We start from the raw sequence: 20,798 nt of genomic DNA on the forward strand, positions 1-20,798 counted from the left end.
TAAATATTAAATTATGAAACAGTAATTTATAAAATATATTATATAGACATAATACCGCGATTCACGATACATAATTATATAGATTATTACAGTCATTATGAGATTATCTCTCTATGATTCTTGTGAGATCGGACACGATCAGCTGTTATTCAAGGTCATTTTACAGCCCTAGGGCCGTAAAGTTTTACCGGCCTGGTCGGAAAACAATCACTTTCGGCCTCCATATGACGCACGTAAACCTCATTACATCCAAGTGTGGCGAAAAATACATTTCAATCCCTGTAGAGCCAGACCTGTTTGTACATGTTTTTCATCCTCTCCCATTCATTTCTTTCCCGTGCGACTCTCTGCCAAGCTACTCCTCCACAAACTCGCCGGAATTCTTCAACCCATTTGTAGCTAGGTCTTCCTCTGCTTCTTTTCCTATTCCGTGGATGCCAGTCCAATATTCTTCTCGTCCATCTGTCGTCCTTTGTTCGCACCACATGGCCAGCCCAATTCCATTTCCTTTCTACTATTATCTTGCCAATGTCTTCGATTTTTGTTTCATTCCTAACCCAAGTATTTCTTTTCCTATCTCTTCTTGTCACTCCGATCATTATTCTTTCCATCGATCTTATACTAGTTCTTAGCTTTTTTATTAATTTTTCATTCAATGTCCAAGTTTCACAGCCGTATATATCACTGGCAGAACGGTCATTTGAATAATTTTCTTTTGCCACTCATGTCGATTTTAGATCGGAATAGGTAATTGAAACGTCTGAACATCGACCAGCCCAACGCAATCCTCCTGGTAATCTCTCCCCTTTGACCGTCCTTTCCAATCTTTTGTCCCAAAATAAATGAAGTTTTCCACTCTCTCTATTTTCCTTCCTCCAGTAATATTTCCTCTTCTTGGCAGTTGAATGACATGACTTTGGATTTATCATAGTTCACCTTTAATCCAATCCTCCTTGTTTCGCTATTTAGTTCCTCTAGCATACAACGACTTCTTCTGTGTTGCTCCCTATTAGAACTACGTCATCAGCAAATTTCAAGGTATTTAATTTTTGGCCATTAATGTCTATTCCATATCCTTCCCAATTGAGATTTCTGAAACATGTTTCCAAGACAGCATTGAATATTTTTGCAGAAGGAATGTCGCCTTGTCTTAATCCTCTTCTTACTTCCACGACTTTCTCTTTCCCTCTCAATTTAACCTCGATTTTCATTCTCTCGTAAATGAACTTGAATATTTCTAAGTATTTTCCTCTAATACCAAGTCCATAGAGTGTATCTAGTACAGATTATGTTGTAACGCTATCGAACGCTTTCTCATAATCTATAAATAACTAGCAAGAACCCGTGCTTCGCAAGGATCTATTTTAAAACTTGAAAAAATGAAAACTTGACGTAATGAAATTTTGAAGAATTGAGAATAGGCCTATAACCATCCTTGGTTAATTAAGAATCTATAAGCAAAATTTCAAGTTAATTAGTCCAGTAGTTCAGACGTGATGATGCGTCAAACATAATTTTCCTATCCCGTACGTGCATAAGCCAGCTCTTTACTTTATATAATTATTATAGATATAGTTAACGACTGCAAGAGATAGGACTGTGGAACAGAATAGTGGTGAAACTATGATAGCGCCAGAAGTGTCTCAAACACAATAGTAGGTACTACATGAACTTTTTGAAAGTGATTTGAAAAAATGTTAAAACAACAGAACGGAATCCTTATTATTCTACCTTCATTTAGAGAGGCTTTTGTTTGAGCCGAATGGAAATCTATTTATAAAAAAATGAATGTCTGTGTGTTTGTTTGTATGTTTGTTTGTTCCCTGTAGACTTGAAAACTTCTTGACATAACGGCATGAAACTTTGGGAATATGTTGTGTGAATATTGGGGATGGTTTCTGAACAGAAATTTTAATAGGGGGCTAATAATAATTATTTATTTATTCTTTTACAGACATATGATTACAATTCGCCGTGCAGTTCGCTCCACAATATTTTTGCTATCCATCATAAGTGGAAAACATGCGAACATGAATACAGAAGTATCGGCAATTTTTTATTTGATTAAATTCATGTTTTGAAGAATCATTGTTACGATTGATAAATAAAATTGATAGGAGCTTATAAATATTTTCTAATTCAAATGAAATAACTTCTGAAAAAAATAATGATTGGATAAATACCAATATTGAATTATTGTTGGCCAAGAACTCAGTACATAGATAATTCATTCAACTAATTCTGTATTGATAAAATTATAATCATTTTCTCTATTGATAATCAATTCCTCAACTAACTGGAAAAAGTTCTTCAATTTCCATGAATTTATTAATAGAATTATATAAATCTAAGTGTAGGTCATATCTAAATTCACAAAGAGTTCGATTCTTGTTGGCAGGATAGATGTTATTCAATGCAGAAATCATTGTTATTTTACTAAAAGATAGGATAAAATTCTCTTTCAGGGGGAGTTTTGACAACCCACAAAACTCATTTTTCTTTGAAGAAATAATATCAAAAAGGTACAAATATAGGACCTTACTTTTTTGTTCAGTTTGCCAAATACACCCCTCATTTTAATATTAAAATTTTAGACTGACTGTACAGTGAGTCGATCATTCTATCAAGGCTTGAATAATTTTGAAATTTTAATAAATAAAAATGGTAGAGATATTATCATGTAGATATCAACACCTTTATTTTAAGACATATTAACTGCATGCGTTTTCATATTGCCGATACAGCATTGATAAAACTGTAGACGTTTATTTAGCAGTCTCAAAAAACTGTTCTTGCTGAGAAATATTAATAATACCTACATGCCACGTGTAGGCTTATACATTGCATCAGGAAAACGAAGTTCAAAACTATGGTTTTCCTGAACATATGTTTTTGAGATAATTTCTTTGATGCAGCTGTTTCACATTCACCATTATAAATTATACAGAGTTTGTGAAAATAAAAATATTTATTGATTACAAAACAATACTATCATTATATTAATGATAATAATCAATTATTAAAACAATACTTTTATTATATCAATAGTAATAATATTATTAAACATATTCATCAATTATCAGAACAATATTATTGAGGTTGAGTGGAATCAGGTAGAAAGCAATAATAGAACAGATGTTCTTTTTTGAATTTCTATCATATTATTTTGTTATTTCCAATGATTACAACATATGTTAGAATATCACATGTCAATAAATAAATTATCTCATTTCCATATGGCACTCACCTTACCATGTTCATAACCTTACTTAATAGGATCCTTTTTCATCCTTTGAAACCCTTAGAGGCAAAATATCTCAAAATCCGTTCTTAGTGCGCGTCTAGTATGTTTGAAGAATATTTGTGCAAAGTTTCAAGTCTGTAGGACATTAGTTTGAGCTGTAGTGTGATTTTACATCAAAATTTTCGAAAAATGCCCTCTCCTGGACCCCCCTGTGCTCTTGATTGAAATTTTTCTGCATAGATCTAATTTTTTTCGTAGCTGAACAAAAAAGTTCCTCATGACTTTGCTGTGCAATGAGCGGTTAAAAAGTACAAAATTTTGGGGGGGCCCCAGCTCCCTCAGGGGGGCAAATTTCTGAAAATCCTTCCTTAGTGGATGTTTTCAGGCTACCATAAACAATCGTGCAAAATTTCAAGTTTTTAGGCTCAGTAGTTTGGGCTGTGGTGTGATTTCAGTCTGTCTGGGCTTAGCCTTTTATAAGTATAGAGAGAGAAGAAGAAGATAGAGAAGAAGATAGAACCATTGGGAATTTGTAGTCTTTAGAATTTCTTATCAATTCCAATAATACAAGCATGTTGTCAAGAGTTGGAAAGTTTTTCTTGAAACCAGTCTGATTCACAGAAGTTGATCCAGTCAAATAGTTGTCTATCCTATACGTTATAACTGCAATAAACACTTTATATATACTGGATAGAAGACTATCGCCGATAGTTCTTTATCTCTTTCCTATCACCTTTCTTGAAAAGGAGTATCAGGCTGGCTTTCAACCATATTTCTGGAATTCTTCCGAATCTAAGGCATAATTGATAGCTTTGTTAATAGATCTATTACCGTATTTCCGCCTGCTTTCAATTTTCATTCGATATTCGATCCGGGCCGCCTGCTTTTCCCTCCTTCAGGTGATCAATCGCTCGCTTCACCTCACTTTTAAGAATCGCCGGACACTCCTCATCCTCACCCTCTCTCTCCTGCTGAACCTCGCCTCCCAAGTCGCCAATGTCGTCATTGTAGAGCTTCTGATGGTAATTACAGATTATTTCCAGCATTCCATCTATTTCCCTCACCTCGACTCCATCCTCATTTCTCATACAAATCATAGTATTTTCGCCAAGTTGCTGTAGCCTATTACATTGTTTGATGCTTTTCCCAAATTTGATAGTTTCTTCTAGATCCGATGTTTTCCTATTGCTTGTCCATTCGTTCCATTTTCTTCTTATAAGCTTTGAGGTTTCGCTAAATTCAATCTTGCCTCTCACAAATCGTTTTAATTTTCTTCTTTTCTCTAGTAATTTACTTATTTCTCTTGGTATTTTCCGTTTTTTCTTGTTCTCCTGTTCATTGCCTATAATTTGTCTCGTTCTTTTTAGAGCGTTTGTCAATTTGCTTGTTAAAGCCTCCATATCCTCACATATATGAATATATATGAAAGTTTCAAAACATCAGTACTCAGTCTTGTGATTTTTTTCTCATGGTACCTTCTCCGATTTTCTTTTACTCTTATTTCAATTTTAACAGGTCGGTGATCACTTCCGCTATTTATTTCGTCTTCTATATCTACATCCTGAAAAATACATTTTTTATCTATGATGAGAAAATCTATTTCATTTTTAGCCTTACCGTCGGGACTTACCCACGTCCATTTTCTTTCTTCATTTTTCTGGTAAAACGAGTTCATAAAAACATGTTCTTTCCTTCGACGTATTCGACTAGTCGCTCTCCTCGTTCGTTTCTTTCGCCGTATCCATATCTTCCAACACATCTCTCACCATCGTTCTTTCCTATTTTTGCATTAAGATCTCCCATGATTATATTGTACTTGCATGAATCATTCTCTAGAGCCTCTTCAAGATCTTCATAGAACTACTCCTCTATTTCTTCTTCTGTAGATGCTGAAGTTGGCGCGTACACTTGTATTAGTTTAATCCTTCCTTTTAAGTGTCCTTGCAGTTTCCAAATAATGACTGAAATTCTGTGTGAGTATTGCTTGAAGCTTATAATTCTCTTCTTCGATATCTTATTAACTAAAAATCCTGTTCCACCAGTTGGCCCATTTCATTCATGTACAAAATCATATCATTTTCTAACAAGAAGCACTGTTCGCTATCTCTTCTTATTTCTGCAAGCCCCATTATGTCCCATTCTATGTTCTTTAGTTCTTCTAAAACTGTTCAACCCTCCAGTCTCTCTGAGAGATCTACAGTATATGTGTATAACTTTATTTTATCTGTCTTTCCTCTTCTTCAATTATTTTCTCGTATTTCCCAAGATCTTTATCAGCCAATTTCGTTTTGTTGTCCTTATCATTGCTTGTAGATATTAATCGTAATTGCTATCGTGGTTAGAAGGCCCTTGTGTGTTAACATCATTTTTATTCTCTCTTACTTTAGAAGTAATATATGTCTCCATGGTATTTATGTTCTTTTTCTTTCCAAGTCTTATGTTATCTTTATCCAAGTTTTTAGTATCATTGTCATCCTTCGCCCTGGGAGAGCTTTCCTCACTTCTTGGTCTCTTATCCTTATTGCTCAACTCTTTTAATTTTTCAAGACTGAGGAGTTCACCATCGACAATTAATTCCTCTTTTTTCATGGAAACTCTCTTTCCTTGTTTCTTGTAGTCGACCATGAACGGATGAAGCTCCTTCCGGATGGCGCGGGTATTCATGTCCAGGTCTTCATTTATTCTTATGTGTTCAAAATCTTTCTCTTTTGATAATTTGAATTTTTTCTTTAGTGCTTCATTTCTAGTGAACGTTGAAGTGAATGTTGCTTCAATAGGTCCGTCCTCTTTGGTAGGATCCAGCCTTTTCAAATTATCTATATCTTGATTTCTGATGTCAACACCCATATAAATATGTTAATACCTTAACTATTTCTTCTCTCCAATAGTTCCCTCCACCTCTCATACCAAAAATTATCACGTTCTTGTTCCTGAAGTAACTTTCTTTTTTCCCTCGTTCTAATTGCATTTGAGATTTCAACTCCCCTACTTCATGCTTGAGTTTTTCCAACTCCTCATTGAATTTACTCGTGATTTTATCAAGTTTCGTTTCTAAACAGTCCAATTTTTTCAGCTTTTGAATAATAATAATAAATAAATATAAACTATACTGTATATTCAATCTTTCGTTACAAATTTTTTATGCTTTTACACTCCAGAGCAAAACTCGGTCCCCCGATATTGGTGATATTATATAGAGCAATCAAAATTATTATAATGAATAATGATGAAATCGGAATTGCTGAGAATTTAAATTTGATGTAATTACACCAATGTTGATTGACTTGGATCAAATTGATGCCAATGATAAATTGATGCATACAACTAAATTGATAACTCTGAATACACTTCTGGATAACTCTGAATACACCTGGTAACAATGCATATTGTTGCCAGGGGGAAAACAAGCATCATTATTTCCTTTCTACATTAAACAGAGTGCGTTCTGAAAAAAGGTACCCTTACGTCAGGACGTGATTCTTCTCACAGAAAAAAGAAAAAAAATTCTAATTAACATAGGTCCGAAAATGCTTAGTTACCAAGTTATACAGAGTGGAAGATTTCAGTTGCCCTGCCGAAACGAAGCCCTACGTGTATTTGTTGGCTAATAATCAAGATGTACAATTTAGCGTACTTTATGTAAAATGAACTGAAAAATTTGATAAAACCGTTTTCAGATCTGTAGCTACAGTAATTTTTAAGAAATGTGACGAAATACGCGAAACTTGGTCATGAAAAACAAGTTCCTTTAACATTTTAAGTACAGTACAATAAACACTAAAAAATTTTTACAGAACTTGTAGAGAATTCAATTTAGAAGAGATAGATGTAGAATAAGTCCATAATGGACAAACACAAAATTGAAAAAATAATCCTTAATTACATACGAAACGCATGGAAAATAGACAAATCATGTTGAGCTCTGTATTTTTAATGCGTTTTCTATGTAATTAAGGATTATTTTTTCAAGGTTGCGTTTGCCTATTAAAGACTCATTCTACATTTTTCTCTTCGAAATTGAATTTTCTACAAGTTGGTTCTGTGAAAACATATTTTGTGTTTATCGAACATTTAACATAGTAAATCTGCTTCAAACCTTAAAGGAACTAGTATTTCGGGACCAAGTTTCGCGTATTTCGTCACATATCTTAAAAATTACTGTAGCTACAGGTCTGGAAACGGTTTTATCCGATTTTCCAGTTCATTTTACATGAAGTATGCTAAATTCTACATCTTTATTAACAGCCAACAAATACTCGCAGGGCTTCGTTTCAGCAAGGGCACAGAAATTCAGACGAAATCTTCCACTCTGTATAACTTGGTAAACAAGCATTTTCGGACCTATGTTAATTAGAACCTTTTTTCTTCTTTTGGTGAGAGGAATCACGCCCTGACTTATGGGCATCTTTTTTCAGAACACCCTGTATAATCACTTTTCACTTCTCAGAGAGATGGTTCAGCCCACGGTATATAGAAGAAGGTATATTTGAGTAGTTCAGTATCAAAGACGGACAACTACTGTGAACCAAATTTCACTGAAACATCGGTTTTGTGTCTACAATACTTCTAATAACTTTTGAGACCTGAATTTTTTTATATCATACTTTACAACTAACATATTGAGATAAATCAATAATGATATTATCTGAATACCGTGATTCAGCCTTCTCTTATAAATGCACAGTTTTTCTATCCTTGAGGGGTTCTTCTGTGCCTTTTCACTAGGAAATACTGAAATTGAATGCATGTAACGAGTGACTCTGATAGAACATAACCTTTAAAAAGTTATACAATGAGAAATTGGTATTTTGACTGTAGGAGATGTTTTTCTTTTTTCGAGAATTATCATCATAGCTTTATAATAATCAAAGATGTAAAAGTTGTATAATTTGTATAAAGTAGGAGTAATGAGTTTCCAGAAATTGAAAAAAAAAACATGAAAAATGCCCATTTTTCAAAAATGTTTGGCTCTAAAACCAAAACTCGAAGAATCCTGCGCGACGACTCAATTGATTATTTAATTTTTTTAAATTTCAAATTGAATGCTTTGTACTGAGGTTTTAAAGATTAATGAAAAAATTGAGAAAGTCTCAAAATTTGGCAGTTTTTAGTGTTTTTTCAATGTTGAAGCCGCCCTCTGGCGTTTCAACAAATTTCCCTTTCGAATTTAGCACCTCAAAATAAATATGAAACCATTGAGAAGAATTCCTTCGACTGGAATATTATTGACTGAAGAATTTGACTGGACTATTATTACTATTTTGGTATTACTACGTGAAGTTTGAACAATGTTATCAGTGATTGTAAATCATTCTGACCTCTATTCAATAATAAGTTGAAATTTGGATTGAACAAATGTTGGGTTACTATTCATATTGAAATCTAACAGCTCAAAAGCAACATTGCAGCCAACGGTTAGTATTTGATGCTCGTTAAGGTGATTGATGTTCGCCATGCAGACCCTGTATCCATTTCTAATAATGATCTATTGAACGCATTTCAAGATGCTTTCAAGATTCTCTCCAGGCTACAAACCAGGATGTCTGTTGAAAACCTTTCGTGTAAACTCGCTATTCATTCCAATCAATATCAATTTTGTCTTTACTCCAGCTAAATAGACTATTTAAGTCGCTTAAACTTTGCCGCTTAGCTGCTTAACTTTGCTAAAGCCGCCATTTTGTACACCGTTGAGTGGGAGGAGACTGTCTAGCTGGACCAATGGCAGGCGTTCATGCTCTTAACCAATATAGCAGTACTCGCCTACTAGTATAAATTCTGCTACTCTTGTATTTAGTTTTAGTTTATCAGAGATTGACAATGGTGTAACCGAAACCGGTTTTTCTAGGTATCAATAAATCTGTGGTTTCTTAGTCTTTTTCATTCATAATGAATGAATGAACCTACAAACGAACCAACGGAAAATGTGACACTTCCAGCAAAAGAACCAAGATCACTGTGCTTCAATATCTACCATAAAATATGGTTCTAACTGAGAGATCGATCACTTCTCATCACTTCTCTCCACCATTATTGTTGTCAAGATTATGAAAAATCAGTAAACATCTTTATTTTAATACAACTCACAAATGTTTCTCAGTATAAGATACTCCGAATGCAACAATTTGAGATCATCTTGAAGAGTTGCATATTTAAAATTTCTTCTGAATCACCAAGATAGTACATTCCAACTGCACAACAACGTCCAATGCAATTGATTTGTATAGATTATCGACTATGTGGAATGGTCTCCTGGAGAAAACATTATTGAATTTCTCTAGGATAAGCTTCTTTGTCATTCTCCTATTCTATTTTCATTAGTTTCGTATAATAGATTGAAACTGATCTATCAAATACTGTATTCACTTCTGCTCGTATATGTAACGCTTTAAAAATAGGTTCACTTAGATTATGTAAAGAAACTCATGCAGCAAAAAACTATCACAGATAATGTACGAAGATTCCTGATAAGAAAGATAGATCACTCTTTATTTACCAACATGCAAAGTAAGCTATTCATATATCTTACAATGTCCTATTGATTTCATTCAGAAAGTCGAATTCTTTAATTTTGATTGTACTCAACTATCAACTCACCCGTTTTCTCTTTTGGTTGCAGGGTTATTTCACCCTGATCGTGATGATTATGGCCAACTTCGTGCACGAGGAGAGGCACTATTGGAGTGGGAACACTACCATACCACACAGTCATAGCTTCCTAGAGCCAGGAACGATATCACCAAGTAAGTTAATGGATTTATTAACGATATCTCAGTTATCATAGATTAACAGAGCTATCTGATCCATAAATGTTTATTACATAAAAGCACAGATCGGGAGTTAAGAAATAAGTATACGAGTACTATTCATCTCCCAAATTAAGATAACATTAAAAAAGTCCAAAATAGAATGTCCTAATTTTCGGATTGATCCAATCTTGTGGACCCCTTAACACTCCTAACGCATCTCAGCCGCTTGTATTCTGCTGATTCCTCTTCTACCCAGATGCCATGATACCGTGGAAGTCAGAAGATTTAATTTTTTATCGATTTCTATTTATTTACAATGCAAATTACACTAATATAATAAAATTGGTAGATAAAATAATAAGGTAGACATTGTGCTATTTTTCTTCCAAATTTATAGATGATGACAAAGCCCAAGATAAGTTGGAATTTCACTAACTAATCATCCCACTAACAGCAACTATGGTCTGTAAGTATTATGTATTAATGTTCCTACAAGTACAATAGGTGAGGCAAAAACACCAGCAAATGGAAGATTACTTGTGCGCCAGTGTTAGTCATGAAATAATAATATTCAATATAATCTAACTACTCTATGGTTATATGATACATTCAACGTCGCTTGAAAGCCTTGAATATTACCCAAAACAAATATTTTTATGAAGTAGTGAAGGTGATACTGTGGTTATGATGATATTGTCCATGATGTATAGACCTGAACATAATAATCACTTATGACAGAGATGGAAAATATTGTGTAACAACCGAAACCGGGATCTCGTTTAATAAATAAATTTATGGTCGTGTCAACTTTGATTCTTCCTATTCAATGCAGAACAATAGCACGATTTATTCTTCCAAACAATAAAGGATTGACATGATTTTGTTTCAATGTTGTAGGCATTGTACATATTATGAAACAAGCCCTTATTAGTACGAGATACTAATATTGTCTAGGCACAAAGAATGTTTGAGCTCTAGGATAAGAACAGCATATATTAATTGAAGTTGATTAATAATATCAGTTTTCAATATGAAAACAGTTTTGCTGTTGGAGTTTTCCATTATGCTGTACTACTGATCTTCAAATTTGATGATTCACTTATATTACTGTACTTGTTCACTTTCTCCATCATATTTATCAATTTAATTCATGTGTTCAATTTGCCTAGTTTTAAAATATATATTCGAAATATCCTACCATCCTATTTCTAGAGCCCGTTACCACAGTTTCCCTGAACCACTTACCAATAGCACAGTCTGAATCGATAGACCACCACTATTACCACAGCAGTGATGCCCATTACGTCATGTTGCCATATCAATCAACCAGCTAATTATATTATGAATAGCCAGTGGTGAGGCTCATGCTTTCAATCACAAGGACTCACTTGTCTCTCTCTCGCACTGTCTCTCTCTCTCTTTTACCCTCTCGCACTCTCTCTCTCACACTCACTCTCTCTCTCAGTCTCTCTCTCTCTCAGTCTCTCTCTCTCTCACTCTCTCTCTCTCTCTCTTCTCTCTCTCTCTCTCCTCTCTCTCTCTCTCTCACTCTCTCTCTCTCTAACTCTCTCTCTTTCTTTCTCCGGTTCATTGGAAATCGATACAATGAAGATTCTAGATATAGCATTGATTCATGAAGTGAGATTGGAAACAATATTTTCTCTTTTATTTAAACACATTTTTGTTATAATTATTCTGCTTCTTTATGTTTTTTAAACACTTTTCTGTTTTATTCTGTTTTCAACACTTAACTGATCAACACGTAGTGAACACTTTAGTGACAAGAATGGAGAAATTCTTAATCTTTTTAATTCTCCCTTCAATTTTCATTGAAATCAAAGTGTGATAAATGCAAGAATGATATAGAGTATGAGTGGCCCAATAGAATAGTATATCATGGAAGTGAATTTATCCATTTACCATGATGATTGGATTTTTTCGACAAAAACAGTTAACTATAATTCAAACATTGTGAATAGTTCATTCAATATGTTGTATGAAACGAACCGTTGCAATGTACTCCACGACTTTCCTGAAAGAAAACGAAAAATCTAAAGAGGTTCGATTTTTCTCCTTTTTCTATTCACTACTGCTCTGAAAAGTTATTCCAGAACGTTCATGGAACTTTCATTTCATCCAATATAATAAGAGGCTATTACATGATGTTGACAGTTTGTCATATTATATGAAAGGTGTACCCAGCATGACTGGACTCCAATATCCCATCTAGAAAAACCGGAACCTTGGAGAAGTTCGATTTCCGGATATTCGGACGTAATTCCGGATTTAATGAAGAGGCCTGGCCGGACAGTGAATTCAGTCAATGCGCTGACTGACGTCGCCAGATTACAACTTAATTGACTTTCGGATCGTCACTGTGCCACTCCAATCAGCACAAGATAGATAGAGAGAGGGTGAGAGGGAGAGAGAGAGCGAGAGGTGTGAGAGAGTCTAGCTTCGCCACAAGTTCCTATTTCTCGGAGATTTCACCTCAGAGTAAACTTGTGGATAGGATCGGACAGCGCGCTCTCTCAAGCCCCCTGAAAACTCTTTTGCCAGTTTCACAAGAGCCCTCCACAATAGACCTACTTTGTCAAGATGAATAGTCCTCACTCGGGGTGTTGCTTTTCTGGGTGAGCGGCTCTGCCAACAACACTGTGTGCTCAGCACTCTGATTGGATGATTAGAAAGCAGTTCAATGATTGTTGATCGACACGTTGACTGATTAACGTTAACTGATTGGAAAACAGTTGAGAATGTTGATCGTTACTTGAACTCATACTCATGAACTGAAAGAGAAACTGAAAATTGAAGTTTACTCAGAATTGAAAAAGTTAACTGATTGGATCAGTTATCAGATCGAATCGGGAATCAGTAGTAGAGACTGTTGATTGCCAGGTTAACTTATTAAAGTTGATAGTTGACGTTATCTGATTTGAGAATGCTGAAGTTTGTTTATTCATTTATTCATAGACAATAAATACAATCCAGGTGTAAACAACAGGCATTTGCTCACAACTGCTTTCAACCTTACTTTGAAATAAACAGTCCAGTTTGAGAGATTGAAGTGATAAAAGGGAGTGGGAGAAATGTACTAGTGGATCTTGAGCTCACTTTTCTTATTTATTTGACAGTTCGACAGTTATATTGGTTTGTTGTGGCTTGGAAGCAACGCGAGAACTTTGTTTACTTTCCGGTTTTGTTTGCAGTACTTGCTCTACAGAGTGTCACTGATTTCTTAACATTTTTGTCTATTTGCTCCTTTTTCACCATTTCGTTGGTCTATTACATCACCTACTTGCCTATGAGTATTGATTGGTTCATTTTCAATAATCTATGCTTGTTTTCCACTGAAATAGCTAAATATGATCACACTATTATTTTTGTAAGTATTATTTATACAGTATTATCAGCGACCACATAGCACAAGTTTGTACTACATAGTTCAAATATTTGTATTATGTGGTCGCTGAGTATAATTGAAAAGTTGAAATTCCAACAGCGCTGGACAATAATAATTATAAAGGAAGACCGTGAGTGACTCACTTCTAAAATGTCAATACCCTAACTTATTCCGTCATATTGGTAGTGTATAGCCTTTAAGTATTGAGTATCTGCTAGAATTACTCATTTTGCATTTTCCTCTGTCAATAATAGTGAATCTCATAAAATCTTCTTATTTATATCTAATTCGTCTATAATAATCTTCGTCTATGATTATCGCTAATTCAAGTTTCTCCACAGCTATCGTTTCACTTGTGTACCTCATAAAATTCTATTTAATGCCTCTTGAATGTGTAGTTTGGATTTTGGAATGAAATGACTTCTTCATTATCTTGTTGACCCAGTGAAATTTTATCACTAACCGCGAAATCTTTGAAAATTATTATATACTTCAGTCACTATTTCTATCTGGATTCCCTTTAACAATACAAATCAACCAATTCGAATTGAAGAGAAAGGAAGGAATGACAAGAGAGGAAGAGACGCAAACCGTTTGAAATGCTGTTCGATCTCATAGAGAGGCAAAGCTTCACAGGAGCCGTCCTGAATATTCATCAGGAATTATCTGCAAAATCACGTCGATCCGTTTAATCACAGTGAATGCCAATCACGACCAGGAATTTGGACAGTTGTGGTCAAACAACCTCCACTCCACAGAGAGGAGCAATCGGAACAATATGCTGTGTATTTCTACCTGATCAAATAACAATCTCCAAACTATCACACAACCTACTTGGCCGTTATAATTGATAATGCGATTGTTCCACTATATGTGCTTTCATCGCATTCAATCTAATCAATTATGTTTCCTTTATCACATAAACAACAGACTGTATCAAATTTGACGATTGATAATTTAATTATCCAACGGTGTATGGGATTGCTTTGATCTCAATTGTGATATCAGTCATATTCAAATCAATCAACAATACTGATTATTTTGAATTTGAAAATTGATATCTTGTTTAATGACAGATGAATGATTAACTTGATTGGTTTTTTATCTACCAATCATGTCGCTGAGTAGTTGTTAAAATAGGCAGTTTTTTTCGTAACATTACTTTTTAGCTGTTAATTCATTTAATATGATTAAGCATGAATGAGATCATACTTTAATGATTTATTCAACTACTAATTATTTCTATGTTTATGTACTGTTTATTTCTTGTATTGTACATATTCTGATGTTCAAGTATACTGTCTTTTCAATAATAAAATTATTATAATTGTTTTCAGCGACAATGGCATTCAACCTTGTGGCTCTGATATGTGGATGCCTCGGGGCTTTAACATGTTTTCTTCTAGTCTACGCAATATATACTGTGAGTACTCAAATGAATTTCTGATAAATTCCATTGATTGATCATATTACTAGCAGGTTATTCGAACTTCGCAAGGGTCTGATTAAAAACTTTACAAAACTGTGGATAGTGTAGATTATCGAGAAAGAGGATATATAGATAGAAGAAGAATGAGAAGATAGAAAATAAATATACGTTGAATACACTATTCTATCTATGACCAGTCTCAAGCAAAGTTAACAAAGTATAACAAACTGGAAGCATGAGGAATTGAAAACTTGACATAATGAAATCTTGAAGAATTGAAAATAGGCCTATAACCATCCTCGGTAAATTAAGAATCTATATGCAAAATTTCAAGTTAATCAGTCCAGTAGTTCAGACGTGATGATTCGTCATTGGTGAATTTTCTATCCCATTCGTGTATAAGCCAGTTCTTTCCTTTATTATATTACTAGCAGGTAACCCGTGCTCCGCAAGGGTCTGATTAAAAACTTGACCTACTGAAATCTTGACGAATCTAAAATAGGCTTATAACCATCCTCGGTAAATTAAGAATCTTTATGTAAATTTCAAGATTAATCAGTCCAGTAGTTCAGACGTGATGATGTGTCAGTCATGTATTTCCCATCCCATATGTGATAGCCAATTTTTCCATTATTATATAATAGATAACTGAAGAAGACATAATACTTGAAAACGTAACATTATCATATTGATTTTTTTCTATACATCAATTTTAGTATCGATTAGATCATCCACAATTTTAATCAAGCAGCCTTTTGTTTCCCCAATTCACCAAAAAATACCTACAATATTCATTTCACTCCAAATTTGTGTCTGATAGTACATCTTAACTGAAGAATATAAATTATTACTATTTTTTTGTTATCTGTTCATGTTTTTCTTATGAATTCCAATGATACAGCGTGAAACCTATGTCCATTTCATTTGTACTGGTTGCAAAATTTTACATTAAATAATTATTTGATGGAATCCAATTTCAATCATAATGAAAACAATTTCCTTAAAAAAATAATTTATAATAATACGTTTCGAGGGAAAAAAACAAGAACAAAAAATGGAAGAATCTGGGACTCGGACCGAGAAACCTTCGCTCCGTAGTCGAGTATTCTACCGCTAGACCACGACATCGCAAAAATAATAAGTCTTGTAACAATGTTATAACCTCTTCATAAAAAACACATTTTACAACAATGGAACAATGTAAGCCGTATTAACTTGATGTCCCGTGAATGCATTTTGAACTTTAACTCTGAAAAATCTAGAAGGAAAATTGAAATTTGGGCTTCGAGGTGCAAGAGATTGATATTTTGGAATCTATGTGCAAAGTTTGGAGATCTAAATCATTCCCGTTTTTCCGGTATGCAATCCACAAATTGGCATGTTTTGATGCGAACAAACACAACCCTACTCTCTCTTATTATATAGATATAGAAAATACAAGTAGCTCATAAACACACAATTTATCGGAAAGCTTCGAGAGATCAGTCCTCAAAGACCGTTAATTTAAAGGTTATTTATATGGTTTTCCTGAGTAAAAACTTTACAAATACATGTTCCAAAAGTGATAGAAGGTTGTTTTGAAAAATAAGAAGCTCCATCGACGTGGTATCATACTGTAAAATTTGGAAGATTCAATTCTTTTGAGAGAAGTTTACCGTCATTTTGCAAATGAAAAACTCGTGTCCAAGAGTTTCTACATTCAACTGATAATTCCCCGCGCTCGAAAGAAAACACGGGGGCAAATTGACATTTCCATCATTTTTAAGTGCGGCAGTTTAATCAGAAAGATGTCCAATATTTCCACTCCAAACAGAAAACTGATAAAAAGAGATGGAAGAAAGAAATGACGACCTCTACAGGAGAAAAAGCAATTTCTTTCATGGGCTGCAGTGATTGGAAGTGGAGTTTTTTTATATCTGCAGCCAGTCTATTGAATGTGCTTTGCTACTTTTCTCTGGCCATTCGCAAAATCGAATGAGAGAAGGACTACGTATAAGATTTCTTGTTTTATTGGAAAACTCTCGTTTTCTGAATTCAGTCAGATTCATCAAAATATTTTCCGGTTCATGAATAGTGCCGCTGGTCATTTGATAGGTTCAGGTTGTACAAAAGAAATGATTGTGAGGTATTTGTCAGAGAGGAATCGAAAATAATGCTTCAGGGTTTCAATGTTTAATCGAATCGGAACTTCATTTGAAGTGTTCCAGTATTATTTTTCACTTTAGCTGAGTGCTGTTTTGCTTACTACCAGAAACAACTGATACTTACGCTCTATGTTACTACTACGTACGTACAAGAGATGAATCAGTCTAGATAAATGACAAAAATAAAAAGACTACATGAATGTACAAGATAACAAGAATGTACAAGGTGGGAAAAGCTTGATAGATGAAGAAAGTTTTAAGAGACCAAACATCTTACAAATTATGTAGCTATTAATATGCTATTAATTATATAACGTGTCACGAGTAATCTTCAGATTTACCATCATTCATGTAGATAATGATTGGAAATGAAATACAAATGATATTTGAAGAATTACTAGCATATAATTAATTATTGGAATTCATCGATGGAATCTCAATTTGTTACTTCAGAATTAATTTATTTCTTGGGAGCTATTAAACAAGTAAGTCAAATTTTAGGATTTCAAAATGCAAAATTACTCTGAAAGAAAAATAATTCACCACTACACATCGTAAATCCTACCAATCTTCTTCATCCATCTCTCAAAAGACAAGCTTTTCTTTTAGTATCCGACTTGGAAGAAACCTTTTCCACGAATGGCTGTTGAAATCCTTCACTTTTCTCCTGAACCCTATTTCTTCTAATCCTTCCACCTCTCAGGTTAATCCTGTGCTATTTCTATCCTCTTTGAGTCCAAATCCTTGTTTTTTTCGAGTCCAACCGTTCTTCTTGAAGGTATTTTTGTGTCCCAGGAATCTGAATTCTTTTCCTGTCAGTTGATTCACCTCCATTCAAATCAAATGTCAGAGAAGTAGGTATGTTTTGAATAGAATACGGAATATTCAAATATTAAAGGTGTTTCTAGGTCTCCAATTATTAGTCAATATTCAAGCTTTCAAATAAAAAAATATGAAAAAATGTGCTGTAAAATATTGAAATGCTGGGCTCTCATCGGTTATTTCTCTTTTTTTTTGAAAATTTTCTTCGATAAACAATTCATCTCATTGCTTGAAATTCCTACAGAACCACAATTTCAGCACGTGCCTACTTATTCGAAATAAGCTGTACCCTGGAATAGGCTGTGCCTATTAGGCCTATCCGTTTTCACATCGAGAAGAATTATTTTTTTGAATTGGAAAAGTGTCATTCTGATAAAGTACATCAAGTGCCATGGACTTGATTTCTAATATTATAATATTATTCATTCAATTCACTCATTAACACATGTGAATAGGATGTGCAATCTTAACTTCCTATACAACCAATTGATTTTGTTCTGCAAATTTCAACGAACTCATATTAAAAATGATTTACAAAATATTTCATATGCACACTGATAACTGAAAGATTCTATATAAAAACAATTATTTATAGCTATTTTTCAGTGCTTTTCATCGATCATTTTTAAGGAAATTTCACTTTTAAATCAACATCATGACATTGGGAGTTCGATTAACACAAGATTCTTCAATCCATTCAAACTGTAATAATTGATCAGGAAGAGTACTCCGTGTATCCAGTGTAGATTTTAGAAAGTGAATGAACTCAATCAATCTACTCAATAATTCCTTCCCAAAGTAAACAAACTACCCAGAAAATCGAAATCGATTCAAAACTTGACCGAGAATTCCAGGCTTCAATGTTTAATGAGGATTGAACTTCATTTAATCAGTTGAAAGCATTCACTTATCAGGGAGCTACCAAAACGCTTCTTTTTCGGCTTTGATTTGCCTGTTTTGTGGTTTTGACACGAAACCAAACAAACCATCAGTATTTGTGATACAATCACAGATCGAATAACTAGATTACTGGTGAACTCAGAACCACACGTCCGTTCACTGGATGAGGGAAGTACCACATGATATATGTCAATAGATTACCATTGAATAGGCTACAGTAAGTTGATGAAGCTGGTAATTTTATTAACAGTAAAGTAATCCTAGTAAAAGGCTATAGTGAGAATCACTTTAAACTGGTTGAAAAAATTTGTGTCATCAAATCAAGTTTCAAATCAATTTTCATTCAATGGCATTACTCAGATAAAAAACATATTACTTAATTGAAATTGTAAGACGTTGACAACATCAACGTCTTATTCTTTTGATTATGGAGAAATACCACAACATTTCTCTTCCCAAACAATCAAATTATACACCGTGTCCCACGAAGAGGTTTACACGTTTGATTTTATATTACGCGCCCATTCATGCACCGAACTTTTTTAAATTTTACACTGTTTACAAAGTAGGTTCTAAAAATATTCTGGGAAATTTCAACTCCCTAACCTTCGTAAAAACAAAATGGCGGTATATTGAAAAACGATACTTTAAGAACATTAAAAAGGTGTTTTTGTTTTATTGTTGCACTTTAGGGCAATATGACTTTTGAATAAAAAACTATAACATAGCCTGATGAAAAACCTAGCCTAAGTCCAAAATTATTCAAATTCAAATCCATCCACAGCAACACACTGATAACAGCGCTTAAGAAATGATTTGTAAGCTCTTACAAAGAAACTCCGCGGTATCCGGAGAAGTTCCTCTTCTATTGATCGTTTTAGTTCCTCATCATTATCGAAGCTATGGGTATAAACTTTTTCCTTCAAGTAACCCCATAAAAAGAAATCACAGTTAAATTTGGTGATCGGGTTGGCCAATCTAAAAAATCACTTCCACGACCAATCCAACGGCTATAAAGTTTGTCATTTAGTAATTGCTGGACATGATTTGCGAAATGAGGTGGAGCACCATTTTGTTGGAAGGTTGCTTGATCCATTTTTTGGTACCATCAAATAAGTCAAGACAACCGCAACGGAGTAAACAAATCAGATAATAACTCATGAAAGTAGCTTTCATAGGGAGCGAGTTGGTAAAATTTTCAATATGCCGCCATTTTGTTTCTATGAAGATGAGGAAGCTGAAATTTTCCCAGAATATTTTCAGAACCTACTTTGTAAACTGTATAAAATTTAAAAAAGTTCGGTACATGAATGGGTATTTAATCCTATTATATTAAGCGAGCAATTTCTGTATTTTTATATATTTATATATGGTTATTTATGTTCAACGGATCTAAAATGGCTCTAACGATTTTCACGAAATTTGGAACATAGTAGGTTTATGATATAAAAATTTGATTGCACTAGGTCTCATTCTTGGGAAAACTCGCTGAACGACATTAAAAGGATAATTCATCCTTGGCTGAAACAGCTGTGGATAGTAAAAAAATGAATGAGCGAGTGAGTATGTGAAAAATCAAAATATCGCATCCCCGAAATTCATAAGATGACATATAGCCAGCTGTGAAATATAAACATGATCATTTTAGAAAATTGTGTTTTGTTTATCAATTAATAAAAATAACGAGCGAAGCTCGGTGCCCCGATATTCAATTATATTAATCGAGCAATTTCTGTATTTTTATATACATTGTACATAGTTCATGTTACAGGTAATTGAATAAAATCAGAGACAAATGATCAAGCTATCTTCAATTATATCTCCACACTATAATTGAAGAGACTTGAGATATTGTAAAAAATCCACTTTATTTTATCTTTATCTACCTCTATCTTATGATGCAATGTTATAATTCATAGGTAACTCTGGCAGCTCAAAGACAGGCAATTCAATGTATCAGCATAATTATTAAACCCTATAGCTAACCATGGAACGTTAGAGAATACCATGATACACAATAGAAGACGATAGAAAACCATGGAAATATGAGGAAAACCTGATGGAAAGCATATTTTTTTGTATGTCGATGTGTGTATTCAGAGTTTTCGCT

At 33.9% G+C, this 20,798-nt stretch overlaps 1 protein-coding gene across 1 annotated transcript in view; it reads left to right on the forward strand.

Moving 5' to 3' along the window:
* LOC111059764 overlaps positions 1–20,798 on the forward strand; it is a 154,447-nt gene that overhangs the window by 110,712 nt on the left and 22,937 nt on the right. The window contains exons 3-4 of the mRNA XM_039430301.1: positions 9,861–9,984; positions 14,731–14,816. Coding sequence (XP_039286235.1) covers positions 9,861–9,984; positions 14,731–14,816 — 210 coding nt within the window. The remainder of the gene's footprint in view (positions 1–9,860; positions 9,985–14,730; positions 14,817–20,798) is intronic.

The sequence above is a fragment of the Nilaparvata lugens genome, chromosome 6 (assembly GCF_014356525.2).
Source record: "Nilaparvata lugens isolate BPH chromosome 6, ASM1435652v1, whole genome shotgun sequence".
Lineage (NCBI taxonomy): Eukaryota > Metazoa > Arthropoda > Insecta > Hemiptera > Delphacidae > Nilaparvata > Nilaparvata lugens.